We start from the raw sequence: 26480 nt of genomic DNA, 5'->3' as shown, positions 1-26480 counted from the left end.
TCCTGACTTCCCACCCTGCCTGAGTGGAGGCCTGGCCATGCCCTGCCTTGAGGCAGGTCTTGTTCTGTGGTCTTGGTTCACTACTCCAGTCACTGTTACCTTGCAGCAAGAGCCCCTCTCTCATCTGACTCTTCCCACAAGAGTGCATTTAGAGAGGACAGTCATAATCAGACCCTGGGGCCCTCAAAGAAGCCACACTGCACTTGTTTGTCCTAGAGCAGGTGCATGGGAGGGCTGTTCATAGGCCACGCTGGTTGGGTCTTTGTTCTGGAGAAAATCTCGACCTGACATGAGTCAAACAGGCAGGTCTAGGTGGAGGGTCCCGTATTCTTTTTTATAGTCTCTCTCTCTCTTTTTTTTCTTTTAATTGAAGTATAGTTGATATTGGAGAAGGAAATGGCAACCCACTCCAATGTTCTTGCCTGGAGAGTCCCAGGGACGGGGGAGACTGGTGGGCTGCCGTCTATGCGGTCGCACAGAGTCGGACACGACTGAAGCGACTTAGCAGCAGCAGCAGCATAGTTGATACACAATATGATGTAAGTTACAGGTATACAATATAGTGATTCACAATTTTAAAGGTTATATTCCATTTATAGTTATTATAAAATATTGGCTATATTCCAACCTTGTAACTTATTTTATACATAATAGTTTGTATTATGCCTATCCATCCATATATTACCCCTCCCCCTCCTCCTCCCCCTCCCCACTGGTTTGCTCTGTATATCTGTGAGTCTGTTCCTTTTCTGTTATTTTTACGAGTTTGTTATATTTTCTAGATTCTAGTTTCCACATATACGTGATATCATTTGGTATTTGTCTTTGTCTGATTTATTACATTTAGTATAGTAGTCAGGAGGCTAGCAGGAAGCAATTCACCTCTAAGGGTTCGATAGAAGGGGCTTAATGAAGGGACTGCTGTATTGAGATGTGGGCTGGCGAATGGAACAAATGAAAAATGGTGAGGGACCCACTCAGAGACTAGGGCTGAAAGGAGGGACAGGAGTCCCATCACTGGAGCCCAGTGAGAGGTGGGCCTGCCAAGAAGAAATGGGATCAAGGAGGTCGGAGGGGAGGCAGCAAAGCAGGGAGGGAGCAAAGGGAGAAAGCCCAATGTCTCTCTTCTCTCATCCTCTGGTCTCCTGTCATTTCTCATCATCAAAACCCAAGTAGAAGCCAGTTAGCAAGGGTGCCTTGTGATGCAGCCCGCAGGGATCAACCTCTTGCAGGGCTGAGGGTCTGGGTCGGGGTGCAAATAGAGGATAACCATCTCCAGATATGCCTGAAAATTTGTCACCCAGATGAATATCTGGATGATGCCTATGGCTTTGACCCAGTCATTTCTCTGTGATCAGTGCTGGGGTGGAGAAGGCTTTCCTTACTGCCCTAGAAAGAAAGGACCAAACTTCACGTTTACCTTCCTATTGCTATCATCTAGAAAGCACTGTCTGGGGACTTGGAGAATAACAGAGCCACAAGGGTCTCAAGGGTAACCATGTGTTTTGCTGAAAGTTTTAACTTTCATTTCAGGTTCAAAGGATTTGTTAACAAAAGAAACCACTTGTTATAAGTAAACAATTCCAATATTTAATAGAGAATTATCTATCTTACTTTCAGTATACAATCATTAAAAAAAAGAGAATCAATATATAATAGAGAATTATCTATTTTACTTCCAATAAACAGTCATTAAAAGGAAAGAGAAATAGAATACGAAAGGAGAGTAATAGTACATACATCACCAAATTGGGTTTTGACCGACATGCATATTCAAACAGCGCTGAGAAGTCCCGTGTAACAGCAATCTGGAGTCCCAGTTCAGGAAAAGTCCCGGGCAGCGCGTCTACTCCAAGAGTGAGACTTCAAAATTGTAGTTTGGGGGTTCCCCTTATAATCCCAGGCTGCGAACTGATAGCATCATCAGAGCAAACTGCAGCTCTGGTTTAATCTTTTTTATAGTGCTATTTGTTTTGTTTTGCAAATCTTGGAATGTTGTTAAGCCCAGCATGGGTGGCCAGACCCCCTCCAGGGGCTCAACAATTCCAAGATCTGTCCCCTATCTAATCTGTGGTGCCAGGTGGCTTGTACTCACAGCAGGCAGGTAGTCAGGACAGTGTCCAGGCAGGTCAGAAGCAAGGTCAGAGGCCTGCGCTGCTTCCTCAGTCTCTGAAGCCTAAACAAGATTTTTGTTGTTCAGTCACTCAGTTGTGTCTGACTCTTTGCAACCCCATGGACTACAGCATGCCAAGCTTCCCTGTCCATCACCATCTCCCAGAGTTTGCTCAAACTCATGTCCATTGAGTCGGCAATGCCACCCAACCATCTCATCTTCTGTTGTCCCCTTCTCTTCCTGCCTTTGATCTTTCCTAGCATCAGGAGCTTTTCCAATGAGTCGGTTCTTTGCATCAGGTAGCCAAAATATTAGAGTTCCAGCTTCAGCATCAGTCCTTCTAATGAACATTCAGGGTTGATTTCCTTTAGGACTGATTGATTTGATCTCCTTGCAGTCCAAGGGAATCTCAAGAGTCTTCTGTAGCACCACAGTTCGAAGGCATGGATTCTCTTGTGCTTAGCCTTTTTTTTGTCCAGCTCTCATGTCCATACATGACTACTGGAAAAACTATAACTTTGACTATATGGACATTTGTAGGTAAAATAATGTCTCTGTTTTTTAACACGCTGTTTAGGTTTGTCATTGCTTTTCTTCCAGGGAGGAAGCAAGAAAGTCTTTTAATTTCATGGCTGCAGTCACCATCCACAGTGATTCCCTAATACCATGCCAACATACATAGTACCTGAGAGACAGAGAGAGCTGGGCCAATGTGAGATAAACAGTATCCAGATTATACAGTGAAGGGCCACATAGCTAGAAAGCAGTAGAGCCACAATTCAAACCAGTTAGTCTGACTTGTTTGAATTTTGGACAGAGGAGCCTGGTGGGCCACAGTCCATGGGGTTGCTAAGTGTCGGACATAACTGAGTGGCTAAGCACAGCACAGTCTGACTTAGAACTTAACCCAAGCTCTTAGCCATGACCCCAAGCTGAATGCCCAGTGTACAGGGAGGAAAGGCAATGGAGTTAGTGTGACCCAGCGCAAGGTGCATTGTCCTTCAGACCTACCCAATGTCCCCTTTGTGGTCCGTGCACTCACAAGCCTCCCACTGTGGGGAGAAGCAGTGAAGTCACTACCCAGTGTACCTTGTGAGGACAGAGGGCTCAACAAAAACAGACGACAGGCCTGAATAGGCCCTCAGGCAACACCCTCCCTTAAGGAGCTGTACTGGGCCTTCTATTCTATTATCTGGCTGCCCACACTTAACACTCCACTGCTGGTAAGCCTCAGGTTCTTCAGGCTTCCCAATCCATCCATCCATCCATCCAGGATCCCTTGTCCTAAGTGCTGGGAACATAGTGACAAATAAAACCTCCTCCCAGAGGTCTATGGGGACGGGGAGCACTGATAGGATGGGTGAGAGGAATGCACATGCTTATTACAAAGTGTGAGAAACACCCTAAAGGGGTATCACTTTTCCCAAAAAAATCATTTTAAATTTTATTTATTTTTGGCTGGGCTGGGTCTTCATTGCGGTATGTGGTCTTCTCGTTGCAGTGGCTTCTCTAGTTGCAGAGCATGGACTCTAGGTGTGCGGGCTTCACTAGTTACAGCATGCAGGCTCAGTAGTGGTGGCTCGTGGGCACTAGAGGGTGGTTTAGTTGCCTCACGGCATGGATCTTACTGGACGGGATTGAACTTGTGTCCCTGCATTGGCAGGCAGATTCCTAACCACTGGGCCACCAGGGAAGCCCAACACTTTTCAACATTTAGAGCAAACATCAAAGTGGGACACCCATGGAAGACCACAGTTTACCTCTGCAGGCTGATTTCCTAGGATTCACTACTCAGGCTGCTCCTAAACATGGCTCAGGCCCATCCAGCCTGTGGTTTTTGCTCTCTCTCACTGTTCCTCTCCTGGGAATGTCCACCTCCCATGCATCAAAGCCCACTTCCCGTTCAGCCTTCCGAGTCCCCTCTTTTAGACAGAGGCAGCTTCCCCACTTGGAGCTAGCACAGCTAGCTTTGGAATTTCTTACTCATGCTGGAACAATAGTGAAGCAATTCTAGATCTTGTTTCTCCATCTGTAGCTCCTGTTAATTCAACTTTTCATTTTCTCCTCCTTGAATACTACATTTGCTCTAAAAGTTTGACAGTTTGGCAGCCCAGTTTTTGAGAGAAGAGGTTGCATGAGGCCAGAAACTATGACAGAGTCGTTAATCATCTGGATACCGGAGTTGCAATCCTGCTTCTAACTGTGTGATCACGGGGAAGTTATTTAACCTCTCTGACTTTTGTTTTCCCATCCTTAGTGAAGTGAAAGTCACTCAGTCATGTACGACTCTTTGCGACCCCATGGACTATACAGTCCATGGAATTCTCCAGGCCACAATACTGTAGTGGGTAGCCTTTCCCTTCTCCAGGGGATCTTCCCAACCCAGGGTTCGAACCCAGGTCTCCCACATTGCAGGTGGACTCTTTACCAACTGAGCTATCAGGGAAGCCCTTCCCATCCTTAAAGTCAGGATAACTGGTGTTGTGAGAATCAATGAGTTAATATAGTCAAAGCCCAAAGTACCAGGCTGTGCCTGGTACTCCATCCGCGTATAAGAAATTTTAGCTATTATTATTACAGCTATCATGAGGGGTCAGACCAATGTGTAAACAACTCCTCACACCCAAGCAAAGCTTGTGCAGATACACAGAGAGGCTCAACACACAGGCACACTTTGAAGATGAGGCTGGGTGGGTAACTGTAACCTCATTTTAGAGATGGGCATAGGCTCAGACAAGGCAGGGGCATTCATTCATCTAACAAATATTTATGGGCAATTACCACATGTCAGGCACTGCCTCTCTTCCCACACAAAGATTTCTGAATCCTCAGGGAGGGGATGAAGGTACTGTGTTTTAAACAAGCACCCTTAGGTGATTCTCAGCTGAGGCAAGTCTGCAAAAAACACTTAGATTCCAGGATACTAGGGCAAGCATCTGGCCAGATTCCAAATTTGGAACTGGGTTTGATAGGAAATACCATCTTCTGGTGGCAGATTTGCACATTAGTTAAGAGCACAGACCCTGGAGCCTTGATTAATTGGGTACAAATCTTAGTTTGCATTACCCTTAGCGACTGCAGGGTAAAATGTGGCCAATAGTATTACCTACTTCAAAGTTGTTGTGAGAATTAAATTATTTATGTGATGTGCTGACACATAGTAGCTATTATAAAGTGTGAGTTATTATTATTACTGTGCCCACTGTAGATAAGCATCAGAGAAGGCAGGGGTGGTGGATTTGACGCTTCTTACCCCAGGATTGGCTCTGCCTACAGTGTTGGCGGTGTCTGTCTCTTCAGGGAGACTCACCACCTGCTCCCTTCCGCTGGAAGAGCTTTCCTGAGCCAGGGAATTCCCTCTCATAGCAAGTGACAGAAGCTCCCAGCATTCTGATGCCACGTGCACTGCCCACAGCAACATGGCAGGAATTAGATCCCATCGTGGGGCCAAGGCTGGACAGGGAAGACAGGTGGGTTTAGGGATTGGAGCTGTCCATTTAGGAGGGCTGAAAATCAGAGAGGGAGTACAGGTCCTGGGGAAGCTTCTCTCCACACACTGGGCCAACTTTGGTTGAGAGCGGTGCTCAGCTCACCCATGCCACAGTACGCTGGTGTGTGGATGGATGTGTTGCAGACAGGCAAAGGGTGGGTGCCCAGAGAGAAGGCAGGATGCTCAGGGCCTCTGCCAGCCCTCCAGGACACTCATTCTGGCCTACAGGCCCCCCAGCAGGGAGCAGGCAAGCATGTTCTGTTTTGGCATTAACTAGGCAAGCTGTGGGAAAGTAAGCAGCAGGCTTCCTAAGCTGAATAGGGTCTGCTCCCTCCACAGGCCAGTGCACTGTGGTTATAGAGCGGTCCCTCCCCGGCAACAATTCTCTCCCCTGCTCCCTGCCTAACCCCCCAACCCCCAGCTCAGCCCGGAGGGTCTTCTCCGTGGAAGAGGCTCCCAGATGGGTAGCATCCCATGCCTTCCAGGCTGGGAAGCCCCAGTGTCCCAGAAGAGGAAACGAAGGCTGAGGGAGGGCAGGGACTTCCCGGGTCCTCACAGTGAGTCAGGACAAAACCAAGACTGTAGCTGGGCTCAACCTCCTCCCAAGGGAATTCCTCTTTTTGTGTTTTATTATTTTTTTAAACTTGCAAACAAAACCAGAATGAAAATGCAGGGAAGCTGAAGGAAAACACATGCACACACAGAGGAAACTCATATTTGTAGGCCAGTATGTTGTAGGCATTTTATATAAACATTCCCATTTAATTCCCGTCACAACCCTGCAAAAAATCATTATTCTCCTTTTATGGACAAGGGAACCTGGTTTAAAAGAGGTTTTAGGACTTGGTCAAGAATCCAAAGCTAGGCAGAGGAGGAGCTGGACATCTGACCCAGGTTTGCTGACCCCAAATCCCTGTGCTGTCCACCCAAACCTGTTTTCCCCATTGGTCCAGCTGTACCCATTGGTCCAGCTTCATAGAGTTGTAATCACAGTGCAGCTCCCAGTGGGAAGCCCTGGTCAGCATCCCACATGGCAGTCATTCAGCCTTCCTTAACGTATCCCAGGTTGGGTAGTCACTGGCTTACATAGCCCCCCAGCCCTTTACAGATCATGTACCTGTTATTTCATTGGACCTGCACCCACCCACCTAGGAGGAACAAAGGACAGAATCTGCAATGTGCCAAAGGTCACACTCAGCAAATGCCTGGTAGAGATAGGACTAGATCTGTGGCTTCCTGCCTCTTGATGTCAAAATCATGTGATGGTTAGCTCCTATTATAGCCTTGGGACTGTCCCCTTACCTCCACCCCGAGCTGTAATACTCCTTGACAGGGGCACCGACAGAGCACGTAATTCCCTACCCCAGTGCCTGCCTCTCAGGGACTCACCTCTGGCCTTAGATCCCTGCTACCTGACTCTCCTGGGCTGACCTGCATGTCCTGACCTTACTGCATACCTTTGGTTCATGTGTTGAGATTGTGGGCTGCTGGAGTACAGGGCCTGGAGTATACCCCAGATAGCTGCTTACAAATGAGCCCAGAATAAGGGGCTTGTTGATGCTGGATAGAATCTAAGATCTAGTTCTGCCACAGACCCACTTTGTGCCCTAGGAAGAGCTCTGCCCTCTTCTTGTGGCTGATTTTGAAGCTTCACTCCAGTGGGCTGTGATTCTCTGTCTGAGAGCTGTGGAGGAGACAGGCTCATTTCTACATCAGGCTTAACAGAGGCCTGTGTGAGAGATACCTCAGGCAGGAGCAAAACCCAGTGTGTGTATGTGTGTGTGTGTGTGTGTGTGTGAGCTGGAGATACAAGGGGAAAGGTGACTAGGGTAGAAGGGAGGTGAATGGGGGTGGGGTTCACAGACTGCATTGTCTGCAGCAGCATCCCCAGGTCGGCTTGCAGGGGTGGGGTGCGGGGCTCAGGCAGGAGATAGCTGGCGTCTGGATGGGGAGACAGGTAGTCCTGAGCAGTCTGCAACAGTGTGAGTGGGAGATAATGACAAAGCAAGGAAGGGAGTAGAGGAGGTTTTGAATCCCCACTACAGCAAGGGGTGCCTTGGTGCACAATGGGCAGATGGGATGCTGGCCACCTTCTCTGGAGAAAGCTTTGAATGGAGTACTAACCTGTCGTGGGTGTCCATTCTGGGGTGCTGGAGTGGGTGAGGTGGGGTGCTGTTCCATGTTAGCCATGCTCAAGTGCTGGTGCATACTTTACCTGAGGTTTCTCCTGGGAGTCCTGTGGAATATGAGAATAGCTTGTCTTTCAATGCCCACTCTTACATCTGTACCAGGTCAACGTTCAGTCCTGGCTCTGACTTAAACTTAGAATCACATTCCTTCCAGGAGACTATATAGCTGCAGGCATGCTGAAGGGAGAGCACAGCTTCAGAGCCAGAGGTAGTCAGGGGCTAGGCTTCGCTCTCCTGTCCTAACTGTGTGACCTTGGGTAGGTCATTTTACTTCTGGGCCTCAGATTGTGAAATCTGTGAAATGGGTCATATGTACTGCTAGGGTTTGTGGTGAGGGTTAGAAGCAATGAAAATAATATGCTTAGTTCAGAGCTTGAAACATGGAAGAGGCGAAATAAATGGTGGCTATTATTAATTCCTTCCCAGGGTAAGAATCCCATCTGTGGCCTCCTCGATGGAAGGGAGCCAGCACCTGGTTGCACAGTCACAGGGATGGAGGAGCTCACTCCCTCCAGGGGCCACTCTGCCTGGAAAACCTCCTTCTTGAGATGCAGCTGAGACCTGTACCAGTTCGGTCTCCAGGGCCACAGGAATGTATTATGGCATTTCCCCCAAAGAATCTCAAGAGGTCTGACTGTAAAAGAGTGCTTGCCTGCATCGCAGGAGCAAGGCTCTGGAAGTACCCAGCCTGGTTCAAAGGGGACATTTTAGTCAGGCTTACATTATATAGAAATCTCTTTCTCTATCCCTGTGGAGTCTGGAACATATGGATTGTACCCTCCCAAATCTGCTTTTTCCCCTGGGTGAACTCTCCCAATTCCTTTGAACACTTCTCATAGAGGCAACCTCAGGTGGTGCAGTGGTAAAGAATCCACCTGCCAACGCATGAGATGGGAGTTTGATGCCTGGGTCAGGAAGATCATCTGGAGGAGGAAATGGCTACCCACTCCAGTATTCCTGCCTGGGAAATCCCACGGACAGAAGAGCCTGGCGGGCTACAGTCCATAGGATCACAGGGAGTCGGACACAACTGAGTGGCTGAGCACACATAGAGGCAAACAGGAGAACTGAGTTCTGGTCCCAAATCCATCACTTCAGGGCAAGTCACTTATCTTTACCGAGCCTCTGGTTCCTCATTTGTAAAATGAAGAAAACAACACTCCCTCATAGGATGATAGTGAAGATTAGTTTGGAAAAGTAATACAAAAGTCTGGGGTTGGGAAAAGGCACTTGGTAAATATTAAACACATTTTAAAAGAAACCACATTTTTGAGAAAGCAGTTAGCAAGTAAGCCCATCTGATGTTGCCTCCTAGCTTCTTACAACACCTGTAAAGGAAATCATTCCAGAAAGTCAGTGCCATTCCTGGCTTCAAAATAAGGGCAAATCAGGTGGAGGGTACCCTCCTCAATCCATAAAGTCAAGTCCCAGGGTTTGACTTCAGCTGTGAAGAGCTTACTAGGTTCCAGGCTCATTCACTTACCTTATTCTGCAATTGTGGATCAAGGCCTAGAGAAGGCTTAGCAGATCAATGATAGAGACTGGATCCCAAATTTCCCAACATCCAGCACCTTTATATGCCTAGTGCTCACTTCCAATAAAGAGAGGTGAAGGGAGGGTAATTTCTGGACCAGGCTAGTTGTAATCTTTTTTTGCAGGACACTGCATCTGGGCAAGCAGTTACCCCTTCCTCTCCACTAGCCCAGTGTCATTCATGGAATGGTTAGCCTGGAACTCAGCCACGGTGAAGGCCCAGGCTGATTGTTCCTTGTTCACCCTTGTGTCCCCAGTGTCTGATCCAAGGCTTGGCACAAAGCAGGACCTTAGAAAATACTTTTTGGATAAATGATGAATCAGCCAGCATGTATTAAGCACTATACGAGAGGCCCTGTGGTAGAAGAAATTTTATTTAATATAACGAGCCTGTGAGGCTGGTTTTAGATGCCCATTTTACAGGTGAGGAAATATAGGTTGAAAGAGATGAACTGATTAGGTCAAGGCCTCACAATGAACTGCTGGTAGAACTGAGCCCAGCCTGGCTACCTCCACCCTAGGCACTAGCTGCCAGCCCCACAGAGGTCAGGGAGCTGGGCCTCCACCCACTTGTTCCCTTGCCCCAGGCTTTCCCAGATACTAATTGAGGACTCTGATAAAGGGTTCACTTTGAGTGGCCTCAAGGAAACCAGAAATAGCAAGCCTAGTCTTCCAATTCCTATACAGGTTAATCTGCCTCAAGCATAGCTCTGATTCTATCAACTTCCTATTCAAGAATCTAGGCTAACAATGTAAACAATCTAGGTTGTTCCATCGTCCTAATAGCTGGCCAAGAGGATTTGGTCAAGTTACTTGGGTCTCTCCAGGCTTCACTCACTTTCCTCTTTTGCCTGACCCCGCTTCTGAGAACAGGTGTTTGAGACCCCAACTTCTGATTAACTGGGGCATTCTAATTCACCCTCCACACATCCCTATGGCTCTGGAAGAGGTGTTTTTCATTTTTCTAAGGACTTCAAGGGAGGCTGATATCCCTACACCCAGATGGTCTGGATAGAGGAGGAAGACGGAGTCCGGGAAGCAGACCAGAGCATCCTCGTTGGGAGATGAGGAAGCTTGAGCTCACCCAAATAGCTAGGCGCAGGCAGAGTGGACTGGCACCCAGAGTGGGATGGCACCTAGAGGTCCTGACTCTCATTCAAGAGCTTCCTCCACTGCCCCTGGAGCCTCCTTTACTTTTCCTCTTGATTATCATCTGCACCTGTTTCTCTGTACCCTCAAGAACACTCCGTTACCCAGAGATTCTAGCACTGCTGTGTAACCTTCATGAAGTCTCCACTCCTCTGGCCTTCCATCTGTGAAATGCGGGATGGGGTGGGTCCTGGCCTTAACGACCTCATGCTCTTTGACTTGGACGCCCTGTAGCAGACGACCGATTTTTCCTTTGCAGGGCAACTAGTCGCCCTCGCCCTCACCCAAGCCAGGCATTCAGCGCCGCTGCGAAAGGACTTCTCCGCGCTCGCTCCTAGGTGCCTTGGCCCGCCAGGCTCATCTGCACGAGAGGGTAGGGGTGTTGGAGGACCATGAAGCAAAAAAGGCACTCTGCTACTCCCTCAAACAAATAGGCGTACTGCCTGACCCCCCTCCCGCCACACTGTAACTAACACACACACACACACACACACACACACACACACACACACACACACACACACACACACACACACACACACACACACACACACACACACACACACACACACACACACACACACACACATACACACACACACACACACACAAGTGGGCGTCAGGAGAAGACGGAGGCTTACGCGCGTGCGTCGGCGCAGAGCCCTCTCCCGCCCACGTGCGCGCCCCCGCCGGAGGCGCGCACCGCGGCGGGCAGGCGGGAAAGCGCGCGGGAAGCCCCCGGTTGGCTCCGGCTGTGGGGGAGGGAGGACAGGAGGCGTTTGGAACGTGCCATTCTCGTAGAGAACGGGGGGGATTTCCGTGCTGCGATAGCGTTGTTACCCCTCTCATTCGCCGACCGATCCGTTAGCTCCCTCCGTTCCCCGCCGCCATACGGAGCCCCGAGCTGCGGCCGCGCTCCCTCCCAGAAGCCTGGCCCGGCCCCTCGAGCCCGGCTGTGGCCTAAGCTGTCCCCTCCGCCGCCGGAGTGGGGCGCTGCGCCGCGCGTTGGGGCCGGAAATTCCCGCGGCCTGAGTGGAGGAACCGAAGCACAGAGCGCGGCGCCGCCTACCACCTCCCGGGTCCCGGCAGAGAGGGTCGGGCTGCCTTAGTGGGGGTGGGAGGGCCGCGTGTGAGGAACTGCGGAGCCGGTGGCGAGTGGGGAGGCGCGGAGGGCAGGGGACGAGACGACAGGGTTGCTGCTCCAGAGGCGCTGGGAGACCCTGCGCCCCCGCAGCCGGGCCCCCGCCCCCTCGCGGTCTCCGCCTCCTTGCCTCACACACCCCCCGGGCCGCCAGAGCCCAGGCCTTCCCGGGGCTCCTCCTCCTTCTCTTCACACTCACCCTCCGACCCGGGTTCTCCTGCCACCCGCCGGCCTTGCAGCTTCCCGGGCGAGTCTTCGTTCTCAGGCTCTCCTTACACACACACACACACAAGCACACGCCGGCTCCCGGGGCGGCCCTCTCCTCTCGACCCTCCTTTTCCCCTCCTCACTTACGCTGCCGTGGGAGGAGGATTGATGTCCCTTCAGCATCATGCAGCCGCCGCCGAGGAAGGTGAGGATGCAGCTGGGGGTCTTTGAGGTTTTGGGCGGGGATGCGTACAAGGAACGCGGCTGGGGCACCGCGGCGCCCCCTCCCCCTTTGCGCAGGGGGCCGTGACCGCCGTCGTCTCGGGCTTGTCACTCACTTGCCGCCGGTTCCTGGAGGGGGGCGCGCGTGTTTGGTGCCTTCGCGGCGGAGGGGCGGCCGTGGCTCGTCCCCTCCACCGCACAGGAGACCACCCCCCAACCCTAGACATTTCACAAGAGTTTCGAGTGTGCGTGTGTGTGTGTGTGAGCGAGCGCGCATGGCAGTGCTACTCTCTGCAAAGTGCTTTCTCTGGGGCTGCACCGAGGGGAGGTGGGGGAGCCCTTGCAGCTTTGCAGAGCCTTGTGTTTGAGTGATTGTTTAGTCTGCACCAGGTTTGAGCCCCCCTCTCGCTTGTTGCCACCCTCGCGCATTTGCCGATTTACAGAACATTTGTTACCAGCCTGGCCTTAAGATTTGGCCCGCTTTCCCCACCGGGCGACCGAAAAGAAGTCGCAATAGCCACCCCACCCCAGGGGAAAACAACAAATTAAGCATTGAACGGTCCTGCCTTTCTCTTCCCGGTTCCTGCCCCGCCCCTCCGACAAGGGGGAGAGGAAGGTGGTGATTCTCTTCCCAGGAGAGCGAGAACCTGGCGGTGCGTGGCGTGTTCGCTGCGATCTGGGCTTGGAGTGGGAGTGACGAGTGCTCCGGGCTTGTCAGCAGCTTCAACCCTTCCAGAACTGTTTCAGTGTCCTCTTCCCCAGTTTTTTTTTTCCCCCAGGGACAGAGGCTGTGTCCTTGTCGTTTCAATCTTGCAGATGGTTACTGTCTACTCAGGGTGCTGGGTGGAGGAGGCTGTTCTGTCCTCCCCTTGTGGGCAAACATTTGGTGAATGCCTAACTCACTCGTGTCTGCTCCCTCTTCTTTTCTGTTTTTCACCGGGTTCTCCAAGTGAGTCTTTTTCTTTTCACACGTAGCCCTCCGGTAGCCCTGCTCCGGTGGCGGCGAGGGTTCCAGGCCCACTGTAACCTGAATCCTGGCCTGGCGGGTGAGGCACTGGCCAATTTGCATTTACTGTGCTGTTTGAAGTGGAAATGCCACGGGAACCGGCTTGCTGGGGTGGCTTAAAAGCACTGCCTATGCTGGAAGGTCACTTTTGCTTTCTTCTTCGTGAACAAGAGATTGTGATTTGATGTGCTGTCAGCAAGGGCGGCATCCTGCCAGTGTGCTTCTCCTAGCCATTATAAAATACTTTTTGTAGTTGATGGATGCATATAATTTCATGATTGTGTAAATTTCAGTCATTAGATATTAGGCATTCTTATATCCCCTTCTCCCATCTATGCTCTGCTCACCTCTCCTTATGGTTAAGACATTTGAATCCTGTTTGGAAGAAATAGAAGACAGACTCTTTTAAAGCTCTAAGAAGACCTAGATAGGTATTGTACATGAAATGAAACGACTGGCAGTTTATTTTGCACCTCTTTAATCTGTAATTTTTATACTCATGTACTTTCATTTAGCTTCTGCTTCAGGTGATTTTGGCTAGTTGTTAAAATTAAGTATCTGCAGTAAACAAAATTAGGTGGCTAATAACAGGATTGTGGTCCTCAGAGGAGAGGCAAGTAACAGTTATATATTCTGACAAGTATTACATATTTTCCTTAAATAATTTTTTAAAGTTGCGGTAAGCCCTTATAAATATATGGTATATTTCAGGTGAAAGTTACACAGGAACTGAAAAACATTCAAGTTGAACAGATGACAAAACTTCAAGCCAAACATCAAGCAGAATGTGATTTGCTTGAAGATATGAGGTAAGGTTATAGTAAATAGTTGGAGAACTTCTATATCTCTGTTTCAAAGAACCTTTGAGTTACCAAGCCCCAGGAACTGATGATGGAATTTCCTTTTGGATTTCCTGCCTTAAGGCTGTTAGAGCTTTAACTCAGCTAAAAATTTTAACTGGAACTAACACAATACAAACTTTTTTCCTTCAGTGGAGAAACCTATAACTTTCACTTATTTTTATGAAAAAAAAAAAGTTCTTACAAATTTATCAAATTATATAAACAGTGAAATGGAAATTTTTATTTAATCCTTCTACTAAATTGACCTTTCTGCATTTATTGACCTAAACGATTTCACATGGAATTTTAAACTGACACCTGGTTAATGATTAATATCTGGGGGTGAGCCAGTCAACCTCAGGTGATTATTAGAACATGACAAATATAAGTTTGAACATTAAATTTAGTGGGACATGTGTTTATCAGATTTTATTGTTAAACTTAACCTGTATCCACAATCAGCTAACTTTGAATTTAAAAGGTAAGACATCTTGCCAGCATTGGGAAAGTCAGTAACTTTCTTTATAGAGGTAATCATGACTCAGTTTATTGAAAGAAACACCACTGTTTTAGCAGTTCTATAATACAAACTGACAGTTCAGCAAACATATTTTTGTAAAGGTTGATTTGCATGTTGAAACAGAGTAGCTGCCATTCTTATTTCCCTATATTAATGTACTTATTAAATTGAAATTGGGTCTGTAAGCCTCATCAGATTTTTTCCTGTGCTGCACAAAACCTCATGTTGATTTCATGAAAAATACCAACTATATGTTGTCATATTTATGTGTTCAGTTAGCTGAATTGTTCATAGCCCAAAGATTTTTATTTGATAGTTCTTTTTTTCCCCCCTCCCATATTTAATTTAGGTAGCGTTTATGACTATTTCTACTATTTACGTACCTTTTCAGGGTTTCTAACTAAGGCATATTAATTAGACTCATCCAAACTTGGATAAACCAAGATCATTGTTTTCTGACTGGAAACTACTTTTTTTTTTAACTTTTATTTTTACTTTGGCATATAGGTGAGTAACAATGTGTTAGTTTCAGGTGAAAACTATTTTAGTTCTGTATTTGTTTCTTTGCTTTTCTTGTGTCCACAGGGATGTTTTTAGACTTAAATAATTCCTGTGCAAGATACCCGAAATTTTTCATATGGTTAAAATTAAGTTTGTAACAACTATTAAGTGAACTAAGGCATTTTATATTTTAGCAGTTTAGGAAGGCAGACTCAGTTTGTAAGTAAAGTTCCTCTGTGGGGTATGAATAGTCAGTAGTCATTGTCCTTTTGATTATATTCTAAAGACTTCTTGTTTGCATTCTTTTCTCTGTTTCCCCTGTTGCCTCTTCCTTGACTTATGGTCAACTAGATGGACACACAGTTGCTGCCAAGTTGGCGTAGGTTGTTGCTCCCGCTGCTACTGTTTAGTTGTTTGTATTATTCCTGACTTAATTACATTTCACTTGCATTGTTGTGGTAATATCCTAATTATTGCTTTAGTGTTCTCGTATCTTCTAATCTTCTCCCAATCTCCGTTTAAATCTGTTTTCCACATTGTCTTCAGTTAACTCTCTAATCACTGTTACATATGAGGTTCTCTGTGGTCTTCTGAATAAAGACCAAACACTTTGATATAGCATATGTAGCCCTTTGCAACCCAGTTGCAAGCTACAAGCTCCGTTTTCCTGGCTTAGTTACTACCATTTCATGCCCATTTATCCTTCCTTCTTAATCCTCTGGCTTGGCCACTCAGGACTTCTGGTTATCTAATTGTGTTCTCTACATTCATGCCTTTGTTTGCACCCTCCCGGTTTTCATCTGGCAAATTCTGGTTGCCATTTAAGTTTGTGAGTTTGCTCTTCTCTGTGATCTCAAATGATTTTGATTTGCACATGCTTCTGTCTTCCCCCATCATATGAATTCCTTGAAGTCATAGGCTAAGTCTTACTCGGGTTTGTATCTTTGTACTTTTTGTTTAAGCTGGCAGAATTGTTAAGTGGATGTAACTGTTAAGTGGATTATTTAAGTGCAGTTTATTAGTTTTTAGGTGATATATTTTATAAGCTCTATTTACAGGGAGCTGTAGGTAGTGTTGGGTCTTCTTGGGTGGTTCAGTGGTAAATAATCTGCTTGTCAATGCAGGAGAAGCGTGTTCAGTTCCTGGGTCAGGAAGATCCCCTGGAGAAGGGAATGACAACCCACTCCAGTATTCTTGCCTGGGAAATCCCATGCACAGAGGAGCCTGATGGGCTACAGTCCATGGGGTCGAAAAGGAGTTGGACACAACTTAGTGACTAACAACAATAGGTGGTGTCATTGAGCTTGTGTTTTAATTTGACTCATGTAGGCACTTTAAGTTGTACTTTGGCTATTTGATGTTGAGTATATCTGTGTATGTGCATGCTCTTTGTGACCCCCATGGACTGTAACCCACCAGGTTCCTCTGTCCATGGGATTTTCCCGGTAAGAATACTAGAGTGGGTTGCCATGTCCTCCAGGGAATCTTCCTGACCCAGGGATTGAACCAGAGTCTCCTGCATTGGCAGGAGAATTCTTTACTACTGAGCCACCTAGGAAGCCAGAGTATTTATGTATTTATGTATAATATGTAAATACAGTGAATGTTGGTGTGCCAAGGATTAATGGGATTCTTTATATTTTAAAGGAGTGTGTCCTCCTTTGTATTAAATAAATGAGATGAATCCCTTCAGTCTTATATAGTTGTGAGCAGAATACTATATTACCTTCTAAAACATAACTTTAGATTTCTGATTTGCTTTTTTCTCCCTAATGGTAATGCAGAATTGGAAGTTTAAAATTGTCTATTCTCAATAGTCATAACTTTTATTGCTTGAGGAGAAGGTGGTCTGGCTTTTCTGGTCTGTCTTAGCAAGTGGAATGACCTTTTAAAAATTCATTAGAAATCTCTGAGCTTGGATTTTTATATGTATTTTGTTGTAAAGGATCTTGCCTGCTTTTCCTTTTTTGAGGCTCTCACCACCACCTTCCTCCCTAAAATCCCATAAATAGCTCTCCTTCTCACTGATGCATCCCCCACCAGTGTTATACTCAGTTTAAATTACTATGAATTTACTCTCCCCAAATTCAGATAACTTTGATTTTTAACATAAAGAAGTAGACAGAGAAAAAATTTTTGTGACTTTAAAAAAGGTTAAAAAAAAAAAAAAGTCCACAACACATTAAACTGTAAATAGGAAAATTTTATTCTGGGTTATAGCTTCCCTTGGAGAAGGCAATGGCACCCCACTCCAGTACTTTTGCCTGGAAAATCCCATGGATGGAGGAGCCTGGTAGGCTGCAGTCCATGGGGTCACTAAGAGTTGGACACGACTTCACTTTCACTTTCATTTTTCACTTTCATGCATTGGAGAAGGAAATGGCAACCCACTCCAGTGTTCTTGCCTGGAGAATCCCAGGGACGGGGGAGCCTGGTGGGCTGCCGTCTATGGGTCGCACAGAGTCGGACACGACTGAAGTGACTTAGCATACAACATTCTGGAAAAAGCAAAAATTATGAAGATGGATCTTAAAAAATTATATAAATGAACTTATTTACAAAACAGAAATAGATTCACAGACCTAAAAAACAAACTTATTGATTACTAAAGGGGATGGGGGTCTGCGTGTTTGATCCCTGGGTGTGGAAGATACCCTGGAGAAGGAAATGACAACCCACTCCAGTATTCTTGCCTGGGGAAATCCCATGGATAGAGGAACCTGGTGGACTACAGTCCATGGGGTCATAGAGAGTCAGACACAACTTAGTGACTAAACCACTATTACCACCAACCATGGCTAGTTCCCCACTCCCTCTCACCTTGTGGAATTTTGAAAGGAGGCCGATTATGGTATTGTGTTTTTTTCCCATTGCTCTCCTCCCCTTCTTCAGTTTATTTGTTCTAGGGGTGCATGTGGAAGCTGGTGTATTGGGAGTGAAGTATGAGAAGGAAAGATAACTCATTTGTTGTTAATCAGGGACATTCCATGCTTTGGGGAGATTTTATACTGAAGTGTTTCCTGTTGACTTTTGCTGTCAGCAGTAGACAAGCACACTTTACTTTCTTTTTAGTTTATTATTAGTTTATTCTCTCTTTGCTTTCTAAGGCCATGTATAAGTAAGTTTCTGAATCCTACAGCCTATGTGTTGTTTATTAATATAATGTATTTCTTGTTTATTCTAATGACGTGCTAACTCCAGTCAATAAAGAAAGTTCTTTGAAGGGACCCAGAATATAAAGAACTGCCTTCTTAGCAGACATTTTTAGGTTGTTATATAATATTTTAAAAATCTTAGAATTTTAGAGTCAGGTGGATACTATGGTATTTGTTGATTTTATAGATGAAAATGGAAACCAAGGCACAGTTGAGAGGAAGTAAATCATATTGAGGTGGACTCTACCCACTCCAGTATTCTGGCCTGGAGAATTCCATGGACTGGATAGTTCACAGAGTCACAAAGAGTTGGACATGACTGAGTGACTTTCACTTCACTAGACTTGTTTACTTTCCCGTATCTGTATTTCCCAAGCTTTTAACCAAGGAACTCATAATGGCTCCCATATTTGGAAACATTTGCCTATCAGAATACATTTAACAAATAATTTGTGGTCTTTTTATTTTTCATATACTGAGCTGTGAGTCAGCTTTGAGTCAGTATTTTAAAGCTAGTAACACGAGTACAACCAAAGGCAAAGATACGTAAACTTTACCTCAGAGAGGGCTAAGTGTATGTATGATTTCTTACAGATGTTCTGAAAAATTTAAACTGGCTCAAGAAGCACTTGTCTTTTCACTGTAGACATCTGCAGGTCTAGTGACCTCAAGTGAGGAATTGCTGTGCTATATGTTACCTTCTCTAAACTATTGGTTCATGGGGGTCACTGGGGATTGGATTCTGAAGTCTGTTGATGTGAGCTCTGAGACTTTTTTTTCATTGTCTCAGATACCTTTATATATAAAAGGGAAACTTATAGGTAATCTGGCTTCCCAAGGGTTCCTAGCGGTAAAGAACCAGCCAGTGCAGGAGACCTAAGAGACTCAGGTTTGATCCCTGGGTCAGGAGGATCCCCTGGAGGAGGGCATGGCAACCCACTCCAGTATTCTTGCCTGGAGAATCCCATGGGTAGAGGAGCCTGGCGGGCTACAGTCCATAGGGTCGTACAGAGTCGGATACGGCTGAGTTGGCTTAGCACACAGAAGTAATCTGGTCTTGTTTGTTGTTCATACGCTCGTTTGTTTCCGACTCTTTGGGACTCCATGGACTGCAGCATGCCAGGCTTCTCTGTGCCTCACTGTCTTCTGGAGCTTGCTCAAACTCATGTCCATAGAGTTGGTGATGCTATCCAACCATCTCATCCTTTTCCCCCTTCTCCTCCTGCCTTCAATCTTTCCCAGCATCAGGATCTTTTCTAATGAGTTAGCTCTTTACATCACGTGGCCAAAGTATTGGAGCTTCAAAATAAGTCCTCCCAATAAATACTCAGAATTGATTTCATTTAGGGTTGATTGGTTTGATCTCCTTGCAGTCCGAGGGACTCCCAGGAGTCTTCTCCAGCACCACAGTTCAAAAGCATCAACTCTTTGACAATCAGCCTTCTTTATGGTCCAAGTCTCACATTAGTACATGACTACTGGAAAAACCATAACTTTGACTAGATGGACCTTTGTCATTAAAGTAATGTCTGCTTTTTAATACACTGTCTAGGTTTGTTATAGCTTTCCTTCTAATGAGGGAGCATCTTTTAATTTCATGGTTACACTTACTGTCTGCAGTGATTTTGGAGCCCAAGAAGATAAAGTCTATCGTTTTCTAATTTTTCCCCATCTATTTGCCATGAAGTGATGGGACCAGATACCATGATCTTAGTTTTTTGAATGTTGAGTTTCAAGCCAGCTTTTTCACTCTCCTCTTTCACCTTCATCAAGAGACTCTTTAGTTCCTCTTCGCTTTTTGCCGTAAGGGTGGTGTTATCTGCATATCTCAGGTTATTGATATTTCTCCTGGCAATCTTGATTCCAGCTTGTGTTTCATCCAGCCTGGCATTTCACGTGATGTACTCTGCATATAAGTTAAGAAGGGTCAGATCAAATCAGTCGCTCAGTCGGGTCCGACTCTTTGCGACCCCATGAATCGCAGCACGCCAGGCCTCCCTGTCCATCACCAACTCCCGGAGTTCACTCAGACTCCTGTCCATCGAGTCAGTGAGGCCATCCAGCCATCTCATCCTCTGTCGTCCCCTTCTCCTCCTGCCCCCAATCCCTCCCAGCATCAGAGTCTTTTCCAATGAGTCAACTCTTCGCATGAGGTGGCCAAAGTACTGGAGTTTCAGCTTTAGCATCATTCCTTCCAAAGAACGCCCAGGACTGATCTCCTTCAGAATGGACTGGTTGGATCTCCTTGCAGTCCAAGGGACTCTCAAGAGTCTTCTCCAACACCACAGTTCAAAAGCATCAATTCTTCGGTGCTCAGCCTTCTTCACAGTCCAACTCTCACATCCATACATGACCACAGGAAAAACCATAGCCTTGACTAGATGAACCTTTGTTGGCAAAGTAATGTCTCTGCTTTTGAATATTGTATCTAGGTTGGTCATAACTTGCCTTCCAAGGAGTAAGCGTCTTTTAATTTCATGGCTGCAGTCACCATCTGCAGTGATTTTGGAGCCCAGAAAAATAAAGTCAGCCACTGATTCTACTGTTTCCCCATCTATTTCCCATGAAGTGATGGAACTGGATACCATGATCTTTGTTTTCTGAATGTTGAGCTTTAAGCCAACTTTTTCACTCTCCACTTTCACTTTCATCAAGAGGCTTTTGAGTTCCTCTTCACTTTCTGCCATAAGGGTGGTGTCATCTGCATATCTGAGGTTATTGATATTTCTCCCGGCAATCTTGATTCCAGTTTGTGTTTCTTCCTGTCCAGCGTTTCTCATGATGTACTCTGCATATAAGTTAAATAAGCAGGGTGACAATATACAGCCTTGACGTACTCCTTTTCCTATTTGGAACCAGTCTGTTGTTCCATGTCCAGTTCTAACTGTTGCTTCCTGACCTGCATACACATTTCTCAAGAGGCAGATCAGGTGTTCTGGTATTCCCATCTCTTTCAGAATTTTCCACAGTTTATTGTGATCCACACAGTCAAAGGCTTTGGCATAGTCAAGAAAGCAGAAATAGATGTTTTTCTGGAACTCTCTTGCTTTTTCCATGATCCAGCGGATGTTGGCAATTTGATCTCTGGTTCCTCTGCCTTTTCTAAAACCAGCTTGAACATCAGGAAGTTCACGGTTCACATATTGCTGAAGCCTGGCTTGGAGAATTTTGAGCATGACTTTACTAGCATGTGAGATGAGTGCAATTGTGCGGTAGTTTGAGCATTCTTTGGCATTGCCTTTCTTTGGGATTGGAATGAAAACTTACCTTTTCCAGTCCTGTGGCCACTGCTGAGTTTTCCAAATTTGCTGGCATATTGAGTGCAGCACTTTCACAGCATCATCTTTCAGGATTTGGAATAACTCAGCTGGAATTCCATCACCTCCACTAGCTTTGTTCATAGTGATGCTTTCTAAGACCCACTTGACTTCACATTCCAGGATGTCTGGCTCTAGGTCATTGATCACACCATCGTGATTTTCTGGGTCGTGAAGATCTTTTTTGTACAGTTCTTCTGTGTATTCTTGCCATTTCTTCTTAATATCTTCTGCTTCTGTTAGGTCCATACCATTTCTGTCCTTTATTGTGCCTATCTTTGCATGAAATGTTCCTTTGGTATCTCTGATTTTCTTGAAGAGATCCCTAGTCTTTCCCATTCTGTTGTTTTCCTCTATTTCTTTGCATTGATCACTGAAGAAGGCTTTCTTATGTCTTCTTGCTATTCTTTGGAACTCTGCATTCAGATGTTTATATCTTTCCTTTTCTCCTTTGCTTTTCACTTCTCTTCTTTTCACAGCTATTTGTAAGGCCTCCCCAGACAGCCATTTTGCTTTTTTGCATTTCTTTTCTATGGGAATGGTCTTGATCCCTGTCTCCTGTAGTGTCACGAACCTCATTCCATAGTTTATCAGGCACTCTATCTATCAGATCTAGGCCCTTAAATCTATTTCTCACTTCCACTGTATAATCATAAGGGATTTGATTTAGGTCATACCTGAATGGTCTAGTGGTTTTCCCTACTTTCTTCAATTTCAGTCTGAATTTGGCAATAAGGAGTTCATGGTCTGAGCCACAGTCAGCTCCTGGTCTTGTTTTTGCTGACCATATAGAGCTTCTCTATCTTTGGCTGCAAAGAATATAATCAATCTGATTTCATTGTTGACCATCTGGTGATGTCCACGTGTAGAGTCTTCTCTTGTGTTGTTGGAAGAGGGTGTTTGTTATGAGCAGTGCATTTTCTTGTCAAAACTCTATTAGTCTTTGCCTTGCTTCATTCCGTATTCAAGGCCAAATTTGCCTGTTACTCCAGGTGTTTCTTGACTTCCTACTTTTGCATTCCAGTCCCCTATAATGAAAAGGACATCTTTTTTGGGTGTTGGTTCTAAAAGGTCTTGTAGGTCTTCATAGAACTGTTCAACTTCAGCTTCTTCAGCGTTACTGCTTGGGGCATAGACTTGGATTACTGTGATATTGAATGGTTTGCCTTGGAAATGAACAGAGATCATTCTGTCGTTTTTGAGATTGCATCCAAGTACTGCATTTTGGACTCTTTCGTTGACCATGATGGCTACTCCATTTCTTCTGAGGGATTCCTGCCCACAGTAGTAGATATAATGGTTATCTGAGTTAAATTCACCCATTCCAGTCCATTTCAGTTCGTTGATTCCTAGAATGTCGACATTCACTCTTGTCATCTCTTGTTTGACCACTTCCAATTTGCCTTGATTCATGGACGTGACATCCCAGGTTCCTATGCAATATTGCTCTTTACAGCATCAGACCTTGCTCCTGTCACCAGTCACATCCACAGCTGGGTATTCTTTTTGTTTTGGCTCCATCCCTTCATTCTTTCTGGAGTTATTTCTCCACTGATCTCCAGTAGCATATTGGGCACCTACTGACCTGGGGAGTTCCTCTTTCAGTATCCTATCATTTTGCCTTTTCATACTGTTCATGGGGTTCTCAAGGCAAGAATACTGAAGTGGTTTGCCATTCCCTTCTCCAGTGGACCACATTCTGTCAAATCTCTCCACCATGACCCACCCGTCTTGGGTTGCCCCTCGGGCATGGCTTAGTTTTATTGAGTTAGACAAGGCTGTGGTCCTAGTGTGATTAGATTGACTAGTTTTCTGTGAGTATGGTTTCAGTGTGTTTGCCCTCTGATGCCCTCTTGCAACACCTACCGTCTTACTTGGGTTTCTCTTACCTTGGGCGTGGGGTATCTCTTCACGGCTGCTCCAGCAAAGCGCAGCCATTGCTCCTTACTTGGATGAGGGGTATCTCCTCACCGCAGCCCTTCCTGACCTTCAACGTGGGATAGCTCCTCTAGGCCCTCCTGCGCCCGCGCAGCCACGGTCCTTGGACGTGGGGTTGGTCCTCCCGGCCACCGCCCCTGGCCTCGGTCGTGGGGTAGCTCCTCCCGCCCGTCACCCCTGGCCTCGGGCTTGGGGCGTGGGGTATCTCCTCCCGGCTGCCGCCCCTGACCTCAGACGCAGGGTAACTCCTCTCGTCGCCGCCCCTGACCTCGAACATGGGGTAACTCCTCTCGTCGGCCCCCCTGACCTCGGACGCTGGGTATCTCCTCGCGGCTGCTGCCCCTGACCTTGGACGTGGGGTAACTCCTCTTGGCCGCTACCCTTCGGGCATGGGGTCCTCCCGGCTTCTGCAGAATTGTTTTTGAAGCTTATTGTCTTCTGTCACCTAATATTATTTATGATAATTCTTCTGACAGTTGTTTGGTTTTTAACTTTTAGCCACACCCCGAGGCATGTGGGCCCTTAGTTCCCCAAACAGGGATCAAGCCTGTGCCCCCTCCACTGGAAGGCAGAGTCTTAACCTCTGGACGTCCAGAGAAATCTCTAGAGGGTTTTTACAAAACAGATTTATTGAGATCTAATTCACTTGCCATACAATTAACCCATTCAGAGTGAGTTTTTTTTGGGGGGGGGTATATTCATAGGGTTATACAACCATCATTATACTTCAGAACATTTTTGGTCTCCTTTCAAGAAAGTGCTTATTAGCAGTCACTTCCCATCACCTTATCCAGCCTTAAGCAATTACGTTCTTTCTCTGTGGAAGTAAAATCTATATAAATGGAATCATACAACATATGGTCTTCAGCTTTTACTTAGCGTAATATTTTCAAGGTTCATCCATGTTATGGCATCAGTACTTCATTCCTTTTTTATGGCAGGATAATATTCCATTGTGTGGATATATTACATTCTTTTAATCTGTTCATCAGTTGATGGACTTTTTTGCTATTATGAATAATGTTCCTTTGAGCAAATTTTTCTGTGGACTTATGTTTTCATTTCTCTTGGGTATATACCTAGTAGTGGAATTGCTGAGTCATGCTGCCGCTATGTCGCTTCAGTCGTGTCATTGCTGAGTCATGAGGTAACTCTGTATAAACTTTTTGAGGAACTTTGAAATTGTTTTGAAATTGTTTTCTGAAGTGGCTATACCATTTTATATTCCTGCTAGCTCTAATGTATGAAGGTTCCAGTTTCTATACATTTTTGTTATTTATAATGTTTGTTATTGATTATAACAAACATCAAATCAAATCAAAATGGCTTTTGATTATAGCCATTCTAGTAGGCGTGATTGTTGTTGCTTAGTTGCTAAATTATGTCTGACTCTTTGTGGCCCCATGAACTATAGCCCGTCAGGCTCCTCTGTCCGTGGAAGTTTTCAGGCAAGAATACTGGAGTGGTTTGGCCTTTCCTTCTCCAGGGATCAGTCTAACCCAAGTCTCCTGCTTGGCAGGCCTATTCTTTACCACAGAACCACCTGGGAAGCCTTTATTAGGTGTGAAGTGGTATCATATTTTGGCTTTGATTTGCATTTCCCTAATAGCTTATGATGTTGAGCGCTTTTGTGCGTGCTTATTGGCTGTTTGCATATCTTCTTTGGAGAAATGTCTATTCAAATCCTTTGCTCATTTTTAAATTGGATTGTCTTTTTCCTGTTGAGTTGTAAGAGTTCCTTTTTTGGCTCTGCTGGGTCTTAATTGTCATGTGTGCTTCTCTAGTTGTGGCACGGGGGCTCTTTAGTAATGGCATGAAGGCTTAGTTGCCCCATGGCATGTGGGATCTTAGTTCCTCAACCAGGTATCGAACCCATGTTCCCTGCATTGGAAGGCAGATTCTTAGCCACTGGGCCATCAGGGAAGTCCCATAAACGTTCTTTATACATTTATCTTATCAGCTATATGATTTGCAAATATATTCAGTATTTTTCCCACTCTGAGGTGATTCTTATGTGCTCTAAATTTTGAGAACCACTCCAGTGGTAAAAAAGAGTAAGAACTTTGAAGATAGACCAGAGATTGAAACCCAGCTCTGCCACTTATTAGCTGGATCATCTAGGACAAATTACTAAGTTCTCTGAGCTTCATATTTCGTGTATATAAAATAAGGTTAATGCCTAACTTTTTGCTGCTCTGTAAAGAGTTAAACAAGATAGGTAAAACGCCAAGTATGGTAGATGTTCACCGTTGGTAGCTTCAGGACATGCAAGATAACAAAGTAAGTTATTGTGTTTTTTTTTAATTTAGTTTTAATTTATTTTTAATTGGAGGATAGTTTCTTTTCAGTGTTGTGGTTTCTGCCATACATCAGTATGAATCAGCCATAGGTATACATGTGTCCCTTCCCTCTTGAATGTCCCACCCCATCCCACTTCTCTAGGTTGTAATAGAACACCAGTTTGAGCTCCCTGAGTCATACAGCAGATTCCCACTGGCTATCTATATTTATTGTGTTTTATTAATTCTCATAAGCATATATTTTTACATTCTTAGATTTCTAAAATCTGGATCCATCTTATAGTTGCTTTTGTTTGTGATGTGGTGGTTGTCTCTTCATGCACAGAACTTGCAGAGTAGTTTTCAGCAGGCTTGGAAGAAAATCTCAGAGATATGGTTTGAATACAAATGCTGGATCACCCAGGGATTTCATGGCACAGAAGATGATATTGTGTGGAAAAACAGTAGTGACTGATTTAAAAAAGTGATTCAGAAGAATTTGAGCCTGAGTGTGACCAATTTATTCACCAATTTATTTCTTTTACCTTTTAAAAATTATGCACAGGAGCAATGTATGCTAAAATTTTAATGAAGTTTAAAAGAGCTCTTTTAATAAGTAAAGTTGTGATACAGCATTGTATCAATTTAAATGGGAGCATTTTTTCTTAGTGTAACACAGTGTGACTTGTAATCAGTGGAGTTTTAGATAATGAAAATTGGAAGTCGCAAGTCAGGTTCTGGACCCTGGTCTTTTTTGTTCATTCAGCAAATACTATTGTTTCTCAATCTAGTATTCTTTCAAATTAGAATTTAAAGATGAAGTAAATCATGAGAGGGAGAATTTTTTTTAAACAGAGTTAGGTAGAATTAAACTAAGG

General features: G+C 45.4%; 1 protein-coding gene and 1 long non-coding RNA gene across 6 annotated transcripts in view; one reads left to right on the top strand and one right to left on the bottom strand.

Annotated features, from left to right (window-relative positions):
• Positions 1 to 9681: 9681 nt before the first annotated feature.
• On the bottom strand, positions 9682 to 11241 carry LOC147358221 (uncharacterized). The gene is made up of 2 exons (XR_015142159.1): positions 11116 to 11241; positions 9682 to 10835 (listed from the first exon to the last, which is right to left on the bottom strand). It is a non-coding gene; the product is annotated as an uncharacterized LOC147358221 (long non-coding RNA).
• The window catches only part of FCHSD2 (FCH and double SH3 domains 2), a 244156-nt gene continuing 228805 nt past the window's right edge, over positions 11130 to 26480 (top strand). For 3 of the 5 annotated variants that reach the window (XR_015142154.1, XM_086340652.1, XM_086340649.1), the window contains exons 1-2: positions 11130 to 12027; positions 13762 to 13859. Coding sequence is in view for 4 of the 5 variants with exons in the window: in XM_086340652.1 (XP_086196778.1) it covers positions 12007 to 12027; positions 13762 to 13859 (119 nt within the window). In the remaining variant the exon portion in view is untranslated. Of the gene's footprint in view, positions 12028 to 12647; positions 13664 to 13761; positions 13860 to 26480 lie in introns of those variants that run through there. The other 2 variants (XM_086340651.1, XM_086340650.1) reach the window with 2 other exon arrangements.

The sequence above is a fragment of the Bos grunniens genome, chromosome 15 (genome assembly GCF_055505025.1).
Source record: "Bos grunniens cultivar Pamir isolate PY7600 chromosome 15, Bosgru_T2T1.0, whole genome shotgun sequence".
NCBI lineage: Eukaryota > Metazoa > Chordata > Mammalia > Artiodactyla > Bovidae > Bos > Bos grunniens.
Note: the sequence above shows the minus strand (reverse complement) of the source record. Positions and strands in the feature narration are given on the sequence as shown.